Source organism: Argiope bruennichi, chromosome 1 (assembly GCF_947563725.1).
Source record: "Argiope bruennichi chromosome 1, qqArgBrue1.1, whole genome shotgun sequence".
In the NCBI taxonomy this organism is placed as follows: Eukaryota; Metazoa; Arthropoda; class Arachnida; order Araneae; family Araneidae; genus Argiope; species Argiope bruennichi.
This window is the reverse complement of record NC_079151.1, coordinates 146,846,973-146,865,244: the sequence shown is the minus strand read 5'-3', so window position 1 is coordinate 146,865,244 and position 18,272 is coordinate 146,846,973. Positions and strand designations below refer to the sequence as shown.

At 30.6% G+C, this 18,272-nt stretch overlaps 1 protein-coding gene across 1 annotated transcript in view; it reads left to right on the top strand.

Annotated features, from left to right (window-relative positions):
• Positions 1 to 11,899: 11,899 nt before the first annotated feature.
• The window catches only part of LOC129965860 (bone morphogenetic protein 3-like), a 49,874-nt gene continuing 43,501 nt past the window's right edge, over positions 11,900 to 18,272 (top strand). Inside the window, exon 1 of the mRNA XM_056080103.1 lies at positions 11,900 to 12,438. Within this exon, the coding sequence (XP_055936078.1) occupies positions 12,231 to 12,438 (208 nt within the window). The 5' untranslated portion in view covers positions 11,900 to 12,230. The remainder of the gene's footprint in view (positions 12,439 to 18,272) is intronic.

Genomic DNA, 18,272 nt, shown 5'->3' with positions numbered 1-18,272 from the left:
ATGGGAATTTTGTATCAAAATTATAGATTTATACCAAATGCTGACTGAAAGCCGGTTTGTCTGTTTGTGAGCATGATAATTAAAAAAGAAACAAACTAGTTGTAGATTTCACTTGTGACTTTTAGCAATAGAATTACTGCCAAACTTTTTGTGATCAAGTCCATCGCCAGTTGGCAACTGGTGCACCCATTTGTGTGCGCGTGAAAGAAAGTCATTACTCAAATTTGCAGTTAGTCACATTAATGAAATTTTTGCATAAAATTTACAATTCTGTGTCATGTTTTGAATGTAACTAGCCAATGGGAACAGGTGCAAAATGCGTCTTCACTTTGTATCCAAGCTAAACTGCAACAAAATATTGTGGATGTATCTGAAGAAGTTTCATTCTTAATCTTCTATTAGATATTTCTTTTATTAATGGACAAAAGTATGGCAGAAATTGTATATAGAATAATAAATTATTTAATGTGTTTTTATCTGACAAATATTAATATTTAACTAAAAGGTGGTAGTTTACATTTACTCCTTTCAGGATGTTTGTTTAGATTCCAATTTTAAAAATGACAATTTTTTTTTTCATTTTCCATTTAGGCAACAGTACAAAATTTCACCAAAATGTAAGTTTTTTTTTTTTGGATAAGAAATTCTTTTCTTTTTTTATTAAAACATAGATATGCATATAAAAATTATTTGTTAATAGTAAGAATTAGGAGTTACGCATTTTTCTCTCTATTAATTATAAACATGAATGTGTGTTTTACAGGTCAGACAGTTTGACCTACCAAATTTGGTAGATGCATACATTTGAAGTGAGAATGGCCACTTTTAGGCAGTTTTTGAAATTTTGATCAATTAAATATTGAACTAAATTGGGGGTTTTTTCTACAATAACATCTTTACATAAAATATTGTACACACACACACTCAAAAGAATTTTTTGCCGTTTCAATATTTTTAAAAATGTCTTTTCAAAGATGTTAATTTAATAGTCATATAAATTTTCCTAAATTTTGGAAATTAAAAAAAAAATGTTTTTTTGTCCAAATTTCTAGCAATAGATTACACTGTTACAACTGTTTTCATTGTTTCATCAAAAATTTAATTGTATGATTTTCTTCCTATTTACAAGCTAAAGAAGAAGGATTTTGTGTAATATCAGTGTAATTTGCAAGATATATACAAAAGTTACAATATCAGTAAATTTAGGAAATTGATTAACTGGATATTTCCATATTTATCAGGTTTTTTTTAATGTTATGGGATTGTCTTCATTACAAAGGTTCATGTATACAATAAGTAGAATTTAGGTAAAACAATTAAAATAAAAAAACTTTAAATTCGACAATTTGGCGAAATCAGGAACATGGAGTTACAGTTAAAAAGATTTATCTGAATTCAAATATAATAAATATTTCCTGCATGCTAGCTGGTAACCTGAGGCGACTGGGAATGAACAAGACCGAAGTATAAAAAGCATAAATGTATGAAAGAATAAAGTTTTAAATGTTCTACAGCAAACTAACATAATTACCAAAATTTGAAGATAATTTTTAGGAAAAGTGACTTTTTTTGTTTATAAAGCGAAAAATAGATACACTATGAAATGCTAATTGCCTTTTAAATATTTAGATAAATTTATGGACCTCAGTTTCTCATAGCATTGTCAATAAATCTCGCCTCTTTTTCTTGATCATGTGACAGTGGAGCTATTTCTAATATAACAGAGTTTATGTAAGAAGTATTTTTTTGAAGGATTTAGATTAATAATGCCAGAAATATAACGGTGTGGTGGATTGTAGATTATTATGATCCATGCAGGAAGCAACAGGACGAATGTCTTTAGGAACATTTCTTTTAATAACCACATTCACACACTAAACAAACACAAAGACAAGACATAAACGCGCGTGGCTTCACAGTTCAGCATCACATCTCATTCTAATGACAAGCGCAATGCACTATGGGATGGCCTAATCAGGCATCGCCATCTAGTATTCAAAAGAGAAGATAAGAGTAATGCAACTGTTACAACGGATATATTGCCAATGCTAATCAATCGAGAGAGAAAATGTTATTAAGATATTCATTGAACTCGCATTTCAGAAATAATTACCATTTTGATTTCGAAATGATAAAACAATAAGTAAAGAAATTATAGGTGATCATGATAACTATACGAGAAGAATGCTTATCTTTGATCGAGGAACGAAATTTAATGTATTTTAAACACGAGTGGCACCAGAAAGACAAAGAATCGTCAATACAAAAACTTATGCAAGAAGATTGTATTGATGGGAAACGTAATTTAGACCTTGCTTTGATTGTACTGCAACACATTTGGACTCTCTAATGGATCAACTTCATCGTTCGAAAATGCTTAAAATCCCCCAATGCAAGTAGAGGGTTGTTTGCTTCATTTAACGATTTTCCGCAGAGGAAAGTTATAGCTGTTCTCGGTGGCTCAATATCTATACCTATTTATTTTATAGAGCCATAGAAAAATGTTTAAGAAGTTGTCAAGATGTGTTAGTTGTTCAATACAACAAAATAAATAGAAGTGCAGCAATAAATCGATAAATGGGTCACAAACTTGAAATATCTCTAAGATATATGTCATACTGTACTAACAAGCGAATCTCCCCAAGAGTTGTCACTCAGAAACCGTGCAAATATCTGCCAAGCATGATGGCTGACAACAGCTCATCAAATGGTGCGTTTATACATTGCACATTTGATCCACCCCCACAGCTGGGAAAAAAAAATAAATAAATAAAAGCTAACTAAATTTGTCATCAATTGCCTTTGTAACTTACTATGAAATGTTGAACAAGAATTATTTATGCATCACAAAAGTTTTTAAGAAAATACAATGCTTCAAATACTTAGAAGATGAATTTAAGGCTATTGTTAAATCATCATAAAAACTTTTATGGCATACCCAAAGAATTTCTTTTTGTGAATGTTGCTTAACTCACGAAAAAAAATTATTAAAAGTTTGGTAAGGAAGGGTTAAAAAAAATGCTCAATAAATAGATTTAAGAGTAAATATGTTCTTAAAATCAAAGTAAGTTGATTTTCATAAGGAGAACTAGATGGATTTTTTTTTTTTTTTGATTTGCAGTCTGCAATTGTAACGAAATTATCACTAATAACTAATGAAAGTAAACAAGAACTAGAAACTGATCGATAAAAAGGGATGAACGATACTAAGCAATTAAAAATTCATTCACACGTATAATTGTTAAATAGATTATGTGTTTCGAAACTTCAAGGCCTATTTGGGATTTCAAACAAGTTCTTAGATCAAAATTGTTGAATAAAAAAAAAAAAAAATAAAAAAATCCAAAGTTTGCAACGAAACATAATCTACATCTGCAAGTACAATAGTCTAGAAATTAATAATAACAAAAATTGCAATGTTTAAGGATAAATATATATAATATTTTTCAGTGTTGAATAATATTTGTAATTTTTTTAATTGTAAAATTTTCTGCAAATTAAAATTTTATTTAGCTCTGTTATTCTTATTCTTGAAATAAATTTACTTGCATAAAATAAAAAAAAGGAGGTATTGTGAACACATTAAAATTTTGAAAAAGTTTTCACTTGTATGGTTACCGAAAATTTGTTAATAAAAAAACTAGACTAGATGCAAATGAAACCGTCATCAGCATATCTTTATTTTGTGAAAAATCGATCATTTTATTGTTAATCCAGTGTATCTGAATTTGACATGATACACATATGTTGATTTTACTGATTTTTAGTATTATAAACTTTACATTTTTGCACTTGAAAACGAAAATTTGCTTTTTATAAATGTTTTTTAAAAAGTTACAAATCTATGTTTGGGACAAACTCACCCCCCCGTTTCATTTAAAGTTGAAATCATACTTTAAGCCCAGAGACCTACCTACATGTTTTTTAATTTGACTAAATTTTTTTGAATAGTGACAATTTTTTTTTATCGAATTCAAATTTTGAATTTCATAAAAAAGCATTTTTTTTATAATATACTTTAGTGTAAATTCGAGGGGGGAAAAGGAATCACCCCGTTTCATTCCGACATCGTTCATTATACAATAATAAAAAAATATATATCATTGGAAAAAAAGTATTTATTAAAAGTAAGTAGATTTTTGAATTGAAACTATTGAAACTATTTTTGTCAGTATAGAATTATACATTTCTTATTTGACATCGAAGTAATGGGCAGAAGCGGTTTAAATGAAATTTAAAAATACAATAAATTTCAATCGACTTGCATATCGGGATGAGTAAGCTTCTTGGACAATCAGGCTTGATGAGAATTTCTGTTGAAATAAGCAAAAAAATATATATTGATACAAAAAAAAAAAAAAAAATCCGAATGAAATTTATTTTTTATTGGCTACTTTTTCAAAGATTTGTTACTTACAGAAAAGACGAGATTATAAGTAACATTTACAGTATATAATATTTTTCATTTCATTTCAATTAAATGAAATATTGTGATTTGCTAAATACCCCTGTTAGATATTAAAGAAGTGTTGCTCCTGCATCCTCTTGGTAAGAATTTTAAATCTTTAAGGCCAAATGCAAAAATGATGTCTATACTTATTCTTAAAATGTTCCATATAATTCCATTGTTTCTGGTAAATTACATTTAGATGCATTCTTGCGATTTTTTTTAGCCGAGAATAGAAGAGACTTTTGAATTTTTAAAACTTCACTTTATTCCATCCCGAGAGGCATAATTTATGTATAAGCAAGAAGCGACGAAAAATGTCAGTCCACGGCACAAGAGAAGTACGAAAAGAGGTCGAAATTTCCCCCCCCCCCCCAGTGATTTTATACCATGAGATTCTGATAGGGATTCCTTGACAGGAAAGGGAAAAATAGGAACTTTTAAAAGAATTTGCTTAGTTTGTCAGATTTTTATTCCTTCATTCAGAGCCTGTGAAAATGCTGATTAAAGCAGTTTTACAGAACTCGTGTAGCATTATTAATTCTTTGTTCTACAGTTAACAAAGTTTAACAAGTTTATCCATTTCTTTTAGAAAGGCTGCTTCTCTTTCCTAAACTTGAATTGGCTTGAACGAAATATTTTATCGTTTTTTTTTTGTCTTAAAAATTGCCTTCTGATTATAGTACCCTGGATTTCCCCCCCCATAAATCAGAGATATTGTTACAGAATAGTCATCTGAGATATTAGCAAATTATGGTTATTGTGTAGAAACACAGATTTTCAATGTGGAATGATTCTATCTTTATATATATATTACGGACAAGGTTTTATTCAAACAGAAATTTATTGGATTAGATAAAGATCAGTCAGTTTGTAGATGATGCGACAGAAATTCAGAGATGTGCTCTGCATAATGAACAGAATTATGTAAAGCGTCTAAAATAATAAGAGTTCATATCTATGAAAATAAGATTAGTTTTCTTATGAAGCATTAAAACCAAGTTATGTATGTGTAAATGATTTAATGAAATTTGTAGCAATCTCAAGGAATCAGTTGGTAACCAAAGGCGGCCAGTGGAAAATAATGTTATCCTTGAGTGAATTATTCTAAAATATGGAATTTATTTAATAGAATAATATTTTTCACTTATTTAATTTCAATTTTTCGAATAATATATTTCAGATCACATATCAATAATTCTACGTAATTTTATAATCTTCTTTAGGGAATCGGCTAGAAAAAAAATTTCAAGTTAAATAAAGTCAAATTAATTTATCTGAACAGGCTGATGTTTTAATTTTTTGATATCAAGAACATCACAAAATAGCTAATTTATTTATTTTACAATAAAAATTTGTACTATTACAATGAAAAAGTCTCCAGTTTATATTATGTGTTGTTCTAAGCTCAAGATAACGAAAGGTGCATTTCTTACTTAATGAAAGAATTTTTTTTCACAAATCAGACGTAGAAATGTTATATAAATGATCTAAAAGGAGTTTTTGATCATTTTAAAGCAAATTTTGAATATATTTTCTGTGGAAAAGCATAAAATAGATTAAAGCAAATAATAAAGCAAAACAACAAAGATGATAAATAAGGTTTGAAACTTAAAATTTCTCAGAGAAATAAGGCAAAAACTTTTATGATATTAGGATTCCCAGTTTGGATTCTAGAAGTTGCAGGAAAATGAATTTATTAAAGTTCTATTTACATCATTTGTGTAAAATTTATAATTTTGCGAAAAATTCTGCAGAGTCAATAAAATAATGTTTCTTCTTATGCATATCAGTTTGCCTTCATTTCTATAATAATTTCTTACATTCCATTCGGTTCACTTGCTATTTACTTTTCCCTCACAGATTTTATTAAAATACATTATTAAAAAGAGGCATTAAAAGAAGCTCAAAGGAAAGAGAATAATTTTTCAAACTATCAAGTAACTACAATTAGAATAAAGTAGTAACAAAAGGCATTAAAACTAGCATTTGGAGCTGACATTCTCGAGGGGCGAAAGCAAAATGGCAACAACTGGATTCAACGTTACAATGAAAGAAACAAGATTTCTTCCGCTCAGTATTTGGCAACTTTAATCGAAGAAACTTCTAAATCTTTATGGAAGAGGGAACGGTTGAGGCAGCGGACCTAAAATCATTTGATTAAACTCATAAATAACCGAGGGTCGGGCGTGTAGAATCTCATGGAGGACGTTCAGCCCGTTTGGTACGCCCATCTACGGATACATTCTGTGAAAATGGTCTATATAAATTTGGGAAATCCTCATCAAGCTGCGATGGGGGGAATTTCAACATTCTGAGTACATAGGAGAGATACCGCAATCTGAAGGAGTTTCCGTTTCCATCGCACGAGGACCGAAAATTCCAAACTTTCCATCCTTAGTTTTATGAAATCATATTTCATCGCATTTTGAATATTTGTTCTTTTCTGACAGCATTCTTATGTTGAAAAATATAAAATTTGGATATCCTTCCCCTGATATTTTTTAACATTAAAAATGAACAGAAAGAAAGTAACTTACTCTCTATAAACATCATTTTTTTTTATTTAGCTTTACAAAAGTGATTTTTTTTTTATTGCTTTATTATTTGGAAAAGAATTGGAAATCGGTGCTTCATTTTTAATCGATGTTTCAATTGTTTGAGCTTTATGAAATGATTTTGAATTTTAAATTTACTTATATACATTTATTACTTTTTAATATTCGAAGTTTGTATAGAAAAAGCTTTGTAATCATGAAAAAAAAAAAAAAAAATTCAAGATCCCGAATTTGATCGATCGCATTTCAGATTTTTTTACTTTCTCGTACACTAAGAACAGAGGAAGTATTGCAATTATCAAACTCGAGATGCATCCCCACATTTTAGATCCCCCGAAATTCCAGAAAATGTCTGCTTGTCTATCTGTTTGTAAAAAAAGGTAACTCAAAAACGTTTGACGGATGAAATTTGATATATGATCTTTACAACAAATTTGTAGATTTGTATCAAATACTAAGCAAAATCTATTCCATTGAAATTTCTGGCTGTACGAAAATAAGTTCATTCGATCGAAGAGAGCTGGATGATTGCAATTTGATACACAGGTTTAACAGCTACAGTGTCAACTACCACCTGTCAAGTTTTTGCCAAATCCAGAAAAGGTTTGATCGTCTCTAGGGCTGTACTTTCAGAAGCATGTAAACGCGATAACTCAAAACTCAATGATTTAAATGTATGGCATTTGGTATGCGCTTTTATATCTACAATTGCTGTTCTGCGCCACTTGTGTTTTAATCGGATGGAATAAACAGCTCTAAACACAAATTGGATTTTCGGGTACCATTAACCGCATGTCAAGGATTAATCGCTAAAACATGCGCCGACCTTCACACAATAGACTTCACACAGTAAAAATAATAAATTCAAGCCAAAGATTAATATTTCATAACTATTGTACGCCGATGCCATTCGAGGGTCCATAATTTTGGATCGGGAAATGGGACTAGCTCTAGAATAATTTGGTGTGGGGAATAGCACTTTTATTAGAGAGTAGACGAAAGAGCCGTGGGGAGCTTACTTTTGCTGTTTTGGAGTATCTGCTGTGAATTATTCAGTAGTATTTGAATCTACTGTATCTGTATGGGAATCTATCTGTATGTGAATTGGATAATTCAAGATGCAACGTGAAATTTGGTACTTGGCCAATTTGGATTTCTATCAAATTTTGGCCAAATTTCCTTTTTGGGAAGTTTATTGGCCTGTCCACTTGAACAATCATCATCGGGATATGATGTTTCCTGCCACACTTTAAATTTTCGCAACCAGCTATAACATGGGTGCTAGACTCGTGCCGCTCAAAGAAAGCATTGAGATTCAGCAAACATAACAGTTTAAATCAAAGATTTTTATAAAAAAATTTATGAAAAATTCTAAATATACCGAAATATTTAGAAGCGTTCTCATTGTTTTCTTGATTTTCTTCATAGATATAGTAGAATCAGTATTTAACAGTAAACAGTAGAGGAAGGCGAGATCCATTGCTGTTCAGTATGAAAGCAAAATTCAGAGAAGGCTGGGATACCTGAATTTTATAGATATTTGCCAATCAAGTTTGAAACCATTCGAAAATTGATATATGAAATTATTCTAATATTCAGTGAAAACGTTTGCATTTCTAATGGAAATGAATTTCTTTACAGAATTTCTGGCAATGACTTTGAATCAATTTTGAAATGAATCACAGTTTACAAGATATTGCACAAAGTGAGAAATATGGAGGTAGAAGAGATATCAAATAAGAAAACAACTAACTTAAGCATTTTTCATTGCCTTCTTGCACTCTGTTTTCAAAATAAACCTATACTTTTATAAAAATTGAATGGTTTCATTTTTTTACTGTTGATTTAAACTTAGATCTTTAAAGAGATCGTTTGAGTTTGGTAATTTTCATCGGTGAGACAGCTCTTTGCTTTACATTCAGCTTGTAAGTACTTTTTTCAGTTATAGATGGACTGTTGAGTTGAACATTAGAAGCATTACATTGACCGAAAATACTTTGATAAAATATCCTCTGCTATTCAGTTCTTTGCAATCCTAATTCGACTTGTTTTGAGAGGGAGCTAACATTTTCCCCGATAGTTATTTTTTAAATAACATTACTCTTAGCGATGTTGTTATTTTATTTCACTCTCATGGAGGCCGCGGTGGTAAAGTATCGGCTTCGGAACAGGAGGATATCAGATTCAACACCCGATTCCACCGAAGAATCGCCGTGTAAGCGAATCTGGTGCATGTTAAATCCGTCGGGGCCAAACGTTCTCCCGCTGGTGTGATGTGGAAATTTGGAAGAGGAGTTGCCAGCTCAGGTGTCGTCCTCGTCATATAACCATGGTTCAAAATGACGAGGTCCGCCGTGATTTAGCTCAAGTGTTGCTTTAAAACGGAACATTAATATAACTAAACTAATCACTCTTATGGACTATTTGAAAAATAGACTTTAGATTCTTATAGATCTCGTGCCCTGACATTCACATTTGCAATTCGCCACTCAACTGTCAATTGCTTTGTACGCTGAAGAAATAGTAGTCAGTAACATCCGTGAACTTTTTATTTTTATAATTCTGTGATAATTTCATAATTCTATAATACGTAAATATTTCTGGTCTTCGTAAAAAAACCCAAAGTAGACCTAATGCAATATTTTTTAATTGATAAATTTGCCAAACTTGAATAAAACATAAAGTTGAAAATTTTAATGGAGTCACTCGCATGTTATGAAATACATAGGAATAAAACCTTAATTTTGAAGACCACTATGTAAAGACAATTTCCATGGTGTCATGATTTTAAAATTCATAGAGGAATAGATTTTAGGAATATTTCTTCGACATACTTTAATAATTAAAACATTTTTTACTCTTAATATTCTTACATCTCAAAAACTTATTTCAGATTTCATTAATACATTTAAAGTGTGGTAAAATTCATATTTATGAAGCTCCCAGATTCTGAAAAGTGACCTATTTTGAAGAAAATAAATGAAAAAAAAATTATCTTTTTATCTTTAATATTTTATCTTTTAATTTTTTTTTATATAATGTAAAAAAAAAGGCTTTGTGTCAAAAAAATGTAATTTTGAAATTTTTATAAAATTTAATGCTCAAACCTTCCTGAATCAAATATTTTCGAATGTATATCTGTCCGTGTTTTTACGAATACGATAACTCTAACCGAGCAAAATAGAGAAAATTTGACGTGTGAGCCTTCTGTAAACATTCCTGGCCATTATGAGACTTGGGCCAAATCTGCCATTGCAAATAGGGATTTTGCTTTGACGTATTTTCTCACAGTATTGTATTGTTTATACAAAAATGAGTATTTTTTTGAGCTTTACTATTTATGCAATACCCCCCCGGGGGGGGCACCTCGTATAGAGGATGAGATGCTTCCAGCAGTGTGGTTGGATCTAGCCACCCTGGAGGGTACATAAGTAAGTGGGGGTTTAGTTCCTCCATCGATGACGAGATGTACTTCCTTCGGGAAGGGTTGTACCGTGCCTGTGATGGCCCTTAGGACTCAATCACAGTTCCCGCCAATGTTGCTGTCGCGGCGGTTCGGTCATTCAGTATTATTTATCTGTGTGCCTTCGGGCGGTCCGGAGAGTCAGTGATATGACTTTACTATTTATGCAGGATGGAAGTATTGTATGTATTTTTAATTACTGTTTTGGTTTCCCTGTGCACTACGATCCAAATCTATCAAAATATAAAATTTATTTTTATTTGTTACACATATTTAATGCTTAACCCGAAATAAATTATTGATTGGTTTTTTTTATCATAGGTATTTAATTTATAAACTATAAAACTGTAAAACTGATATTTAAAAACAATTCTTGCCTGCAAGCTGGGAGGTCATAGTAGGTTCCCTCTGTAAGGAAATAAAAGAGCACCCTCCTCTCGAACCCTTTCATTTCCTGTTTTCACAAGAATTGGAGGATTATGAGGTAAATGACGAGGATAAAAATGGATAGAAGGAAATGATAACTTTTCAATAAGGTGTCGTCATTTTCGATTAGAAAATAGTTAGGTGGTTAAAAAACATATAGTAGATGTCGAAACATTTTAAATACAGAGATTGTTCGTTATGATGAAGCAATCATTCTCTTCAAATGAAATATATTTTTATCTTTAAATTTAAGGCAATTATAAGGGAATAAAAAGTTCCACTTCCATCATTTCTTCTTTGAGCTACATTGTTCATCTATTTATTCGGCCGATCTATTTATTCCTGTCATATATTGGGAAAACATTTACCTTCCCTGTAATATATTGGAAAACGAAGACACATTTCATTGTATGATGATAAGAAGGGATGTAAGAGAAGGCAACTCACTAAACTCATCGATGGACAAACTGTCTGTTTGTTTGTTCTATATAAAGGTGAATACAATTATTCAAAAATACAGTAAGGCAAGTGTATTTCCACATGACGCCAACACCATGTATCTCTATAAAACAGAGAACTAAATCGGACAAAGGCAGAAAATCGGAAATGCACTCTTTTTTCTTCAGCATACTACGAAACACAGAATAGTTTACCAACACAAAGGTTATGATCGACAGAATTCTTTTATCTATAGACTCACTTTGATTTAAAATAGTTATTTTAAATCAAAATAGTTTTCTCAATTCATTTTGTCCACCACATTGAAGAATTTGATTTACAATTTTCTCAATTCTGAATTTCGCCTTCACAAGCTTACGAAACTCTCATCTAGAAAACGACTCAAAAGCAATCCCCAGCTAAATGCAATGAAAAGAAATGCCAGGACTCGCATTAATGGAAATGAAAGTTGTCCTGGAAGTTGATTGGATTCGGGAGCGAAAAGTTTTCTTTCTCCGCAACTCCCATGACATGCGCGCCGGCGTTTTTCCGTCCGCGTTCGAGAGGGGCCGGCGAATCGCATCATTTCTGGCCGCGCGCAATCGTCCGTCGGTATCTCCCTGGCAATAACTCTCGACACTTCCCATCAACGTTCGAAAGAACAGGATAAAAATCCTACTAAAATAGCCATTTTATTCCAAAAAAGTCTAAAAATAATTACCACCTGCAAGATATCATCTCGATTATTGAATGTTCGGGAATGTTTGAAATGAAATAACTGTAAAAAAAACTAAAACTTTTGCTCACATTTTTGTCTGAGTGGCATTTTATAAGTAGATGGTAAAAGGAAAATAAGAAGGCTCTGCAATGCATTCGGTATAGAAAAAAGACACCAGTCATGTGGTATGCATTACTGCTCGTAAGCATTGCGTCATGCACATCGGAAAGCATTTGGCCGGTCGAGAACCGAATCTTGCAACTGAGAACGGCCGCACCAAGATCCGACTCTCCCCCGTCGTACATGGTACACCTGTACAACCGGTACCGGAAAGGCCGCATGCCGTATAGTGCGGCAAACACCGTCAGAAGCTTCTTTCCGACTCCAGGTGAGTTGTTTTGAATTTCCAATTTTTTTTTTTTTCGTTACATCCCCGGAATGGAGAGATTATTATTCCTAAATGGATTAAAAAAAAAAAAAAAGATGCTATCTTATTGTTACTTAGAGATCATATTTATGTGTTTTTATTTTTGATTTTGTCAGTCATTAGAGTTCTATGCTCCTCAATTGCTTTCATTCCTAACGCTCAGTCAACAGAATAATTTTCCTGCTGTTTATGAAGAAGGGATAAAATAAAAGGATTTAAAGATGAAATGATGGAACAAATTATGGATTGAATCCGTTAAATTACACACATTTTTCTTTTTAATGTGATTGATTACATTTACCATTGAAAGGTGTTTTCGATTTTTTTTTATATCTTCCTTTTTATGGAAGAAGAGTTTGTGTAATTTTTTTCGCCTTTGAATCAATGTGCACATAAATATATATTTTCTCATAAGAATTTAGATAATAAGGACTTATGTAAATTTTCTTTTTATGTGGTGTTTATTTGTTCGTAATTCTTTTGCATAATTTTATATTAGTAGACTACTATACGAGTTTTATAAATAATGTGCATCTAATATAAAATAAACTTTAACCAAACGAGTCAAGGTTTAGATGATTTCTGACCTTCATTTTTTTGATGCCATTTTGAATGCTCACGTTAAGAGTAAAAAAAAAAAAAATAATAATAATTATGTAGATTTATATATATATTTATACTTTTAAAAATTGGAGGAAAGAAGAATTGCTGCATACAATTATCATCAAATGGAAATACTGAAATGCATTTACAATATATTCAAATTAATTTTAGAGAAGTTAAAAGAAAGAAAGAAACTTCGAAATATTATATATATATATATATATATATATATATATATATATATATATATATATATATATATATATATATATATATATATATATATATATATATATATATATATATATATACTATAAGCTATATTATATTTATACAAAACATAGTATAGCTTATAGTTCAGATCTTTAAAGTTGGGTTATGAAGATTTGCTGTATTTTTAAAGTCATGTGAATAAAGGTCATAAACAAAGTGAGAGTCAGAATACTGTATTTATTTTTTATTTCAAAATCGCGTCCTTCTCAAAACATTATGACTTAACAGTAAGAAATTGTCTTTTACATTCTAACCAAGAAAAATGTAAATTTGGTGTAATATTAACGGCAAAATATTGTGTCTTATTGAAATTTTATTTATCCATATTATTAATGAGTGTAGTTGAAACTTCACATGATTTCTCCGAGGGCAATCAATTGTTCAACAATTCGTTCTCACAGTTAAGCGGGGCTGTGGTGATTTCCTGGTAAGTTTTCGAAGTAGAAACTCGATTCCCTCGAAGAATGCAAGAATGCAAAGCTATGCAAGCAGCCTGGCTTACGCTAATTCCATCGGGGGCAAATGCTCCGCCGCTTGTAATATGTGAAAGCTTGGAGAGCATGCCCAACTTATGTATTACCCTCGTTATCAGACCACAATTTAGAATTACGATGTCCATCCAAAAATAGACAGCGTTGCTTTAAAGCGGGACTTTACATTAACCAATAATAATCATTTGCCACGATTAATTCTTTCGATTATCGGAACCATTTTTAGAGAAATTAAAGCAATCGAAACAATTTGACTGAAAAATTTGTTCTGCATGAAGAATTTCAGAACATGTTGCATAATTTTAAAATGTTCTGTTTTATATTTTTTAGCAAAAAGAATAGTGATTTTATGATATCAAGAGGGTTGATTGCATTTACAGCCTTACCTGAGAACTCAATATTAACTACAAAATATTATAGTATTTATAATCTTATTTGATTTCCTCCTATATTTAGAATATAATAAAGAAACAATATATAATTATAAAGAGATTAGACTTCGAAACTTCTATGTTTTGAATCCCAATCTGAATAAATTATTTGTGGGTATAAGTTTCTCTCATTGAACTCAATAGCTGAAAGAGTGATAAGCTAAACAAATGAAATTTAGCATATAATCTCTGCCTCTAAATTGTATATCTGTATCAAATTCTTGGTCTAAATTCACCCAAGAGAAATCTGTTCATCCATTTGCGTGAGAACAAGCAAAATCAGAAACGTAACTATCTAGGATGCAATTTGGCATATCATTTTTACCATTAGAACTGCATATTTGTCAAATTGTTAATAAAATGTTGGCTCTATATTCTCCTGTCAATTACATATGTATATATAGAAATGCAATAAGTCGAAACCATTACCATTTAAATATATGAATTCTAATTTATTAATTTTACATATAAATTTGAGAACTGTATCAAGTTTGAGATCCAAGAGATAAACGAAAGAGCTCTGAAATGCATATTCTATTTTCTTTATTGAACCGCGAAACTTAACAAAAGAATCTCCATACTGTGTAAGCATAAGAGAAAGATAGCAGTTCGCTGAATATGTATTAAGGGGCTAACACATTTTTAATGTATGTCAGTTTCAAGATTCTTTGCAATGATTAACGTAAAAGCGTTTGAATCTTTTCAATGCAATAAAAATATTTCTTTTGAAAAATGTTTTTAATTTCAGGAAAGGTTATTATTAATTAAAATATAATTTTGAGGACTGTAGAAATTTATTGAACACTTGTATTTGCTTTCAGAACTGGATGCATTTTACGTTGATGGTTCTGGAAGTTATATTTCTTTCTTTCCACAATAAGCTCCGCATTTTCAGTAATAACATAATGCGTAAATTGCGGCATGTAAAACTAAATAAATGGCTTTCATCAATAAAGATTTTTCAGTGGGTTTAATTATCCAAGTGAAAGATCCCCATCTAGGATTTGCTAAAGCTTCACCATGGATACTATTAAGATTGGCTTTCTGACGCCATGAGTTCGAGGCTCCGTTCCAATTAAATCGTAAAATCATGTATTTTATGAAACCAGGTCGCTCATCATTGGGAGGTATACTTTAATTCTTCATAAAATAAATATTACAAAATATTATAAAGCAGTAAATATTACAAAAAGAGAGAACTGATTAGTTAACTGACGAAAAGAAAGTCTATCATTTCATTATTATTCAGGTGAAAAAAAGGTAGAAGGAAAAAAATGGACAAGACATGATTTTAGTGTTATATATTTTTTTTTGTCCTTCCTCAATTATCCTTTATTTAAATTATTGAAAGACGCTCAATTCTACCTCTATTATTCTCATTTATTTAATAGAATAACTCTCAATCATATAAAATCTTTAGGTTAAACAGAAGTGTAGGTGAGAAGCTATGGTACGGGTTACAAAATCAAGACGATTTGGCTGTAAATGGCTGCCTGCTCTTCAGGATTTCCGATGCTTTGCTCCTAATTCTTAGAATCAAAGCTACGCTTTCGTCGGATCAACTCTGTGTATAAACAAAAATAAAAGAATGTCTTATCTTATAGTACCAAAGAAGTCAGTTCTGAAAAAAAATTATTGAGAAATCAGATTCTGTATTTCTGATGATTTATTATATTATTTTTTCATGGATTACTTGGAATTGTGATGAAAGATGTTCTAAAGTTTTCCTCTTTCGAGGCCTCTTTAGGTTTTAGCCTCTACAGAAATAAAATTTATTTTACTTTAGGTATGAGCTGATAATTTTTGTTGATGAAATTCAATATGCTTAAAGTAAATAATTAACGAGAAAAGTCATTAGAAATCATTGCGTCTTTCAGTCTTGTTTTCTATTCTTTTCATACACATATTTTCTTTTTCCTAATTAATTTATTAATTAGGAAATTTAATTAATAAATTTAAATTTCTTTTTCCTAATTATTTAGTCATTAAAAATAATTATATTAACTTATTTTACGAAATGCAGCCCAGAGTTTTAACTTTTATAAATAAATAGGTTTTGCTAGAATGATAATTTTCCATCAAAACATAAAAATTTGTTTTTATTGTTATTACAGATATAGCACACAATCATGCAAGGAAGTATTTGAAATTAATTAGTAAATATTTGAATGAAAATTACTTTTCTTAGCAGTTAATTATCAATAGATAAGAAGAATAGATATAAGATATCAGAAGAATAAGCAAGCTGTTAGTCGTGGACTGATGAATATTAGATGACCAAATTATTTAAAAAGGAAAATGTGAAAACCAAAGTAAAACAAATCAAAACAATAAATAAATAATTATGCATGTTTATTTTTTTTTGTGCACAAAGATGAAAATTTTTATCAAATAATTGAAAATATATGTTTTCATAAAAAAGACAACAACAATAGAATCAAAATGTTTGCTGAAATAACTGCAATTAGAATTCAAATTTCTTAAAAATAATTTTTCCGAATTTTCTGTAATGACCAGCAATTCGCCCTCCTAAAATGAAGTAACGATTCTGTTTAAGCCGATGAAATAAAATTTAAACACATTGTTAAAAATAGTTACTCTTTAGGTGATATTCGTTATTTTTCATTAAAATCATTCTATGGAATAATTTCAAATTGAAGTTACGGCATCGATAAAATGTTATCAAAAGGACCCTTGAGATTTATAAGAACGATTTTTATAAACCAAAAAAATATGAATAAAAAAAAATGAAATTTTGAACAGATTTCAAAGTTCACAGAATTCAAACGAGTCTATAGATTTCAAAAGACAAAGTATTTTCAAATTTCATGATGCACACACAGACCTTTACTTTTATTAGTTTAGATTCCTTAATAGAAGACTACTTATTGCAACGACTCTCTTGCCAAGTGGAAAATCTTGAATTTTGCTGACAATAGTTCTTAGAATTCAAAACCCCCACTCATTTATAATCATACAGATATATATATTATAAAATAGATATTAAAATTCCTGATTAGCCCTCTATAAACATTATAGAACTATTGCTGATGACACTATCACCCATAACCATCACAACATGAAAGGAAACAGAATGCTGACGAATTAGAATAAACGCGGAAAGCAATTTAGTAAATATGTGTGTATGCAAATGTTCTTTTCCTTGCTTTTTCGTCACGTGGTAACGTTGTCAAGAGATTTAAATAATTAGATGCATATACATGATCGTAATTTTTAGGAAATGTTTTATTGATCAAGTTAAAATATTCAATATGTCATCTCTATAACTCTTAGATGATTTTATGCCTGGCCGTATAATTAGAAGGATCTTAAGAAAGGGAATTCTCTCTCTCTCTTTCACCCCTCCCCCCTCTGTCTGTATATATATAAGGTGATCAATAAATAACAGGAGGTGTTCGGAGCCTTATAACGTGTTATGTACTCGACGAAATATAACATTTGGCCACCATACACATTAAAGTATACGGTTTTAATTTATCAAGAACAAAAAAAAAAAAAAAAAAAAAAAAAAAGAGTACCAAAAAACGCCGAAAGGTGAAATTCTGGTGCTGCAAGCGCATATGTGGAAAAAGAATTCATAATTTCCAATGGAAACAGTAAATAGCAACACACCAAATACCAATGAAAAACGTTTGTTATAGCAACTTACGAATTTGGCTCAAGGTGACCACCAACGTGTTGTTCCAGTAACTGCATGCGGTACACGTTTTCGACGGTGGTTCGCGGCATATCGGCATTTATTCGTCTGTCATGTAACGTTATTTGACCTTTTAAAGTAGGAATGTCAGGAACATGTCCTTGATACACAATGCCTTTCAAGGGAACCAGAACCGCCTCACAACCAGAAATTGACAAGATTCAGATCAGTGTCATCAGTTAATGGTTGTTATCTTATACGGATAAAATTTTAGGATCTTACGCAATATCTTCTGCATCGTCGAGTGAGGGGTAGTCATTCTTCTGACTCTCCGATAAA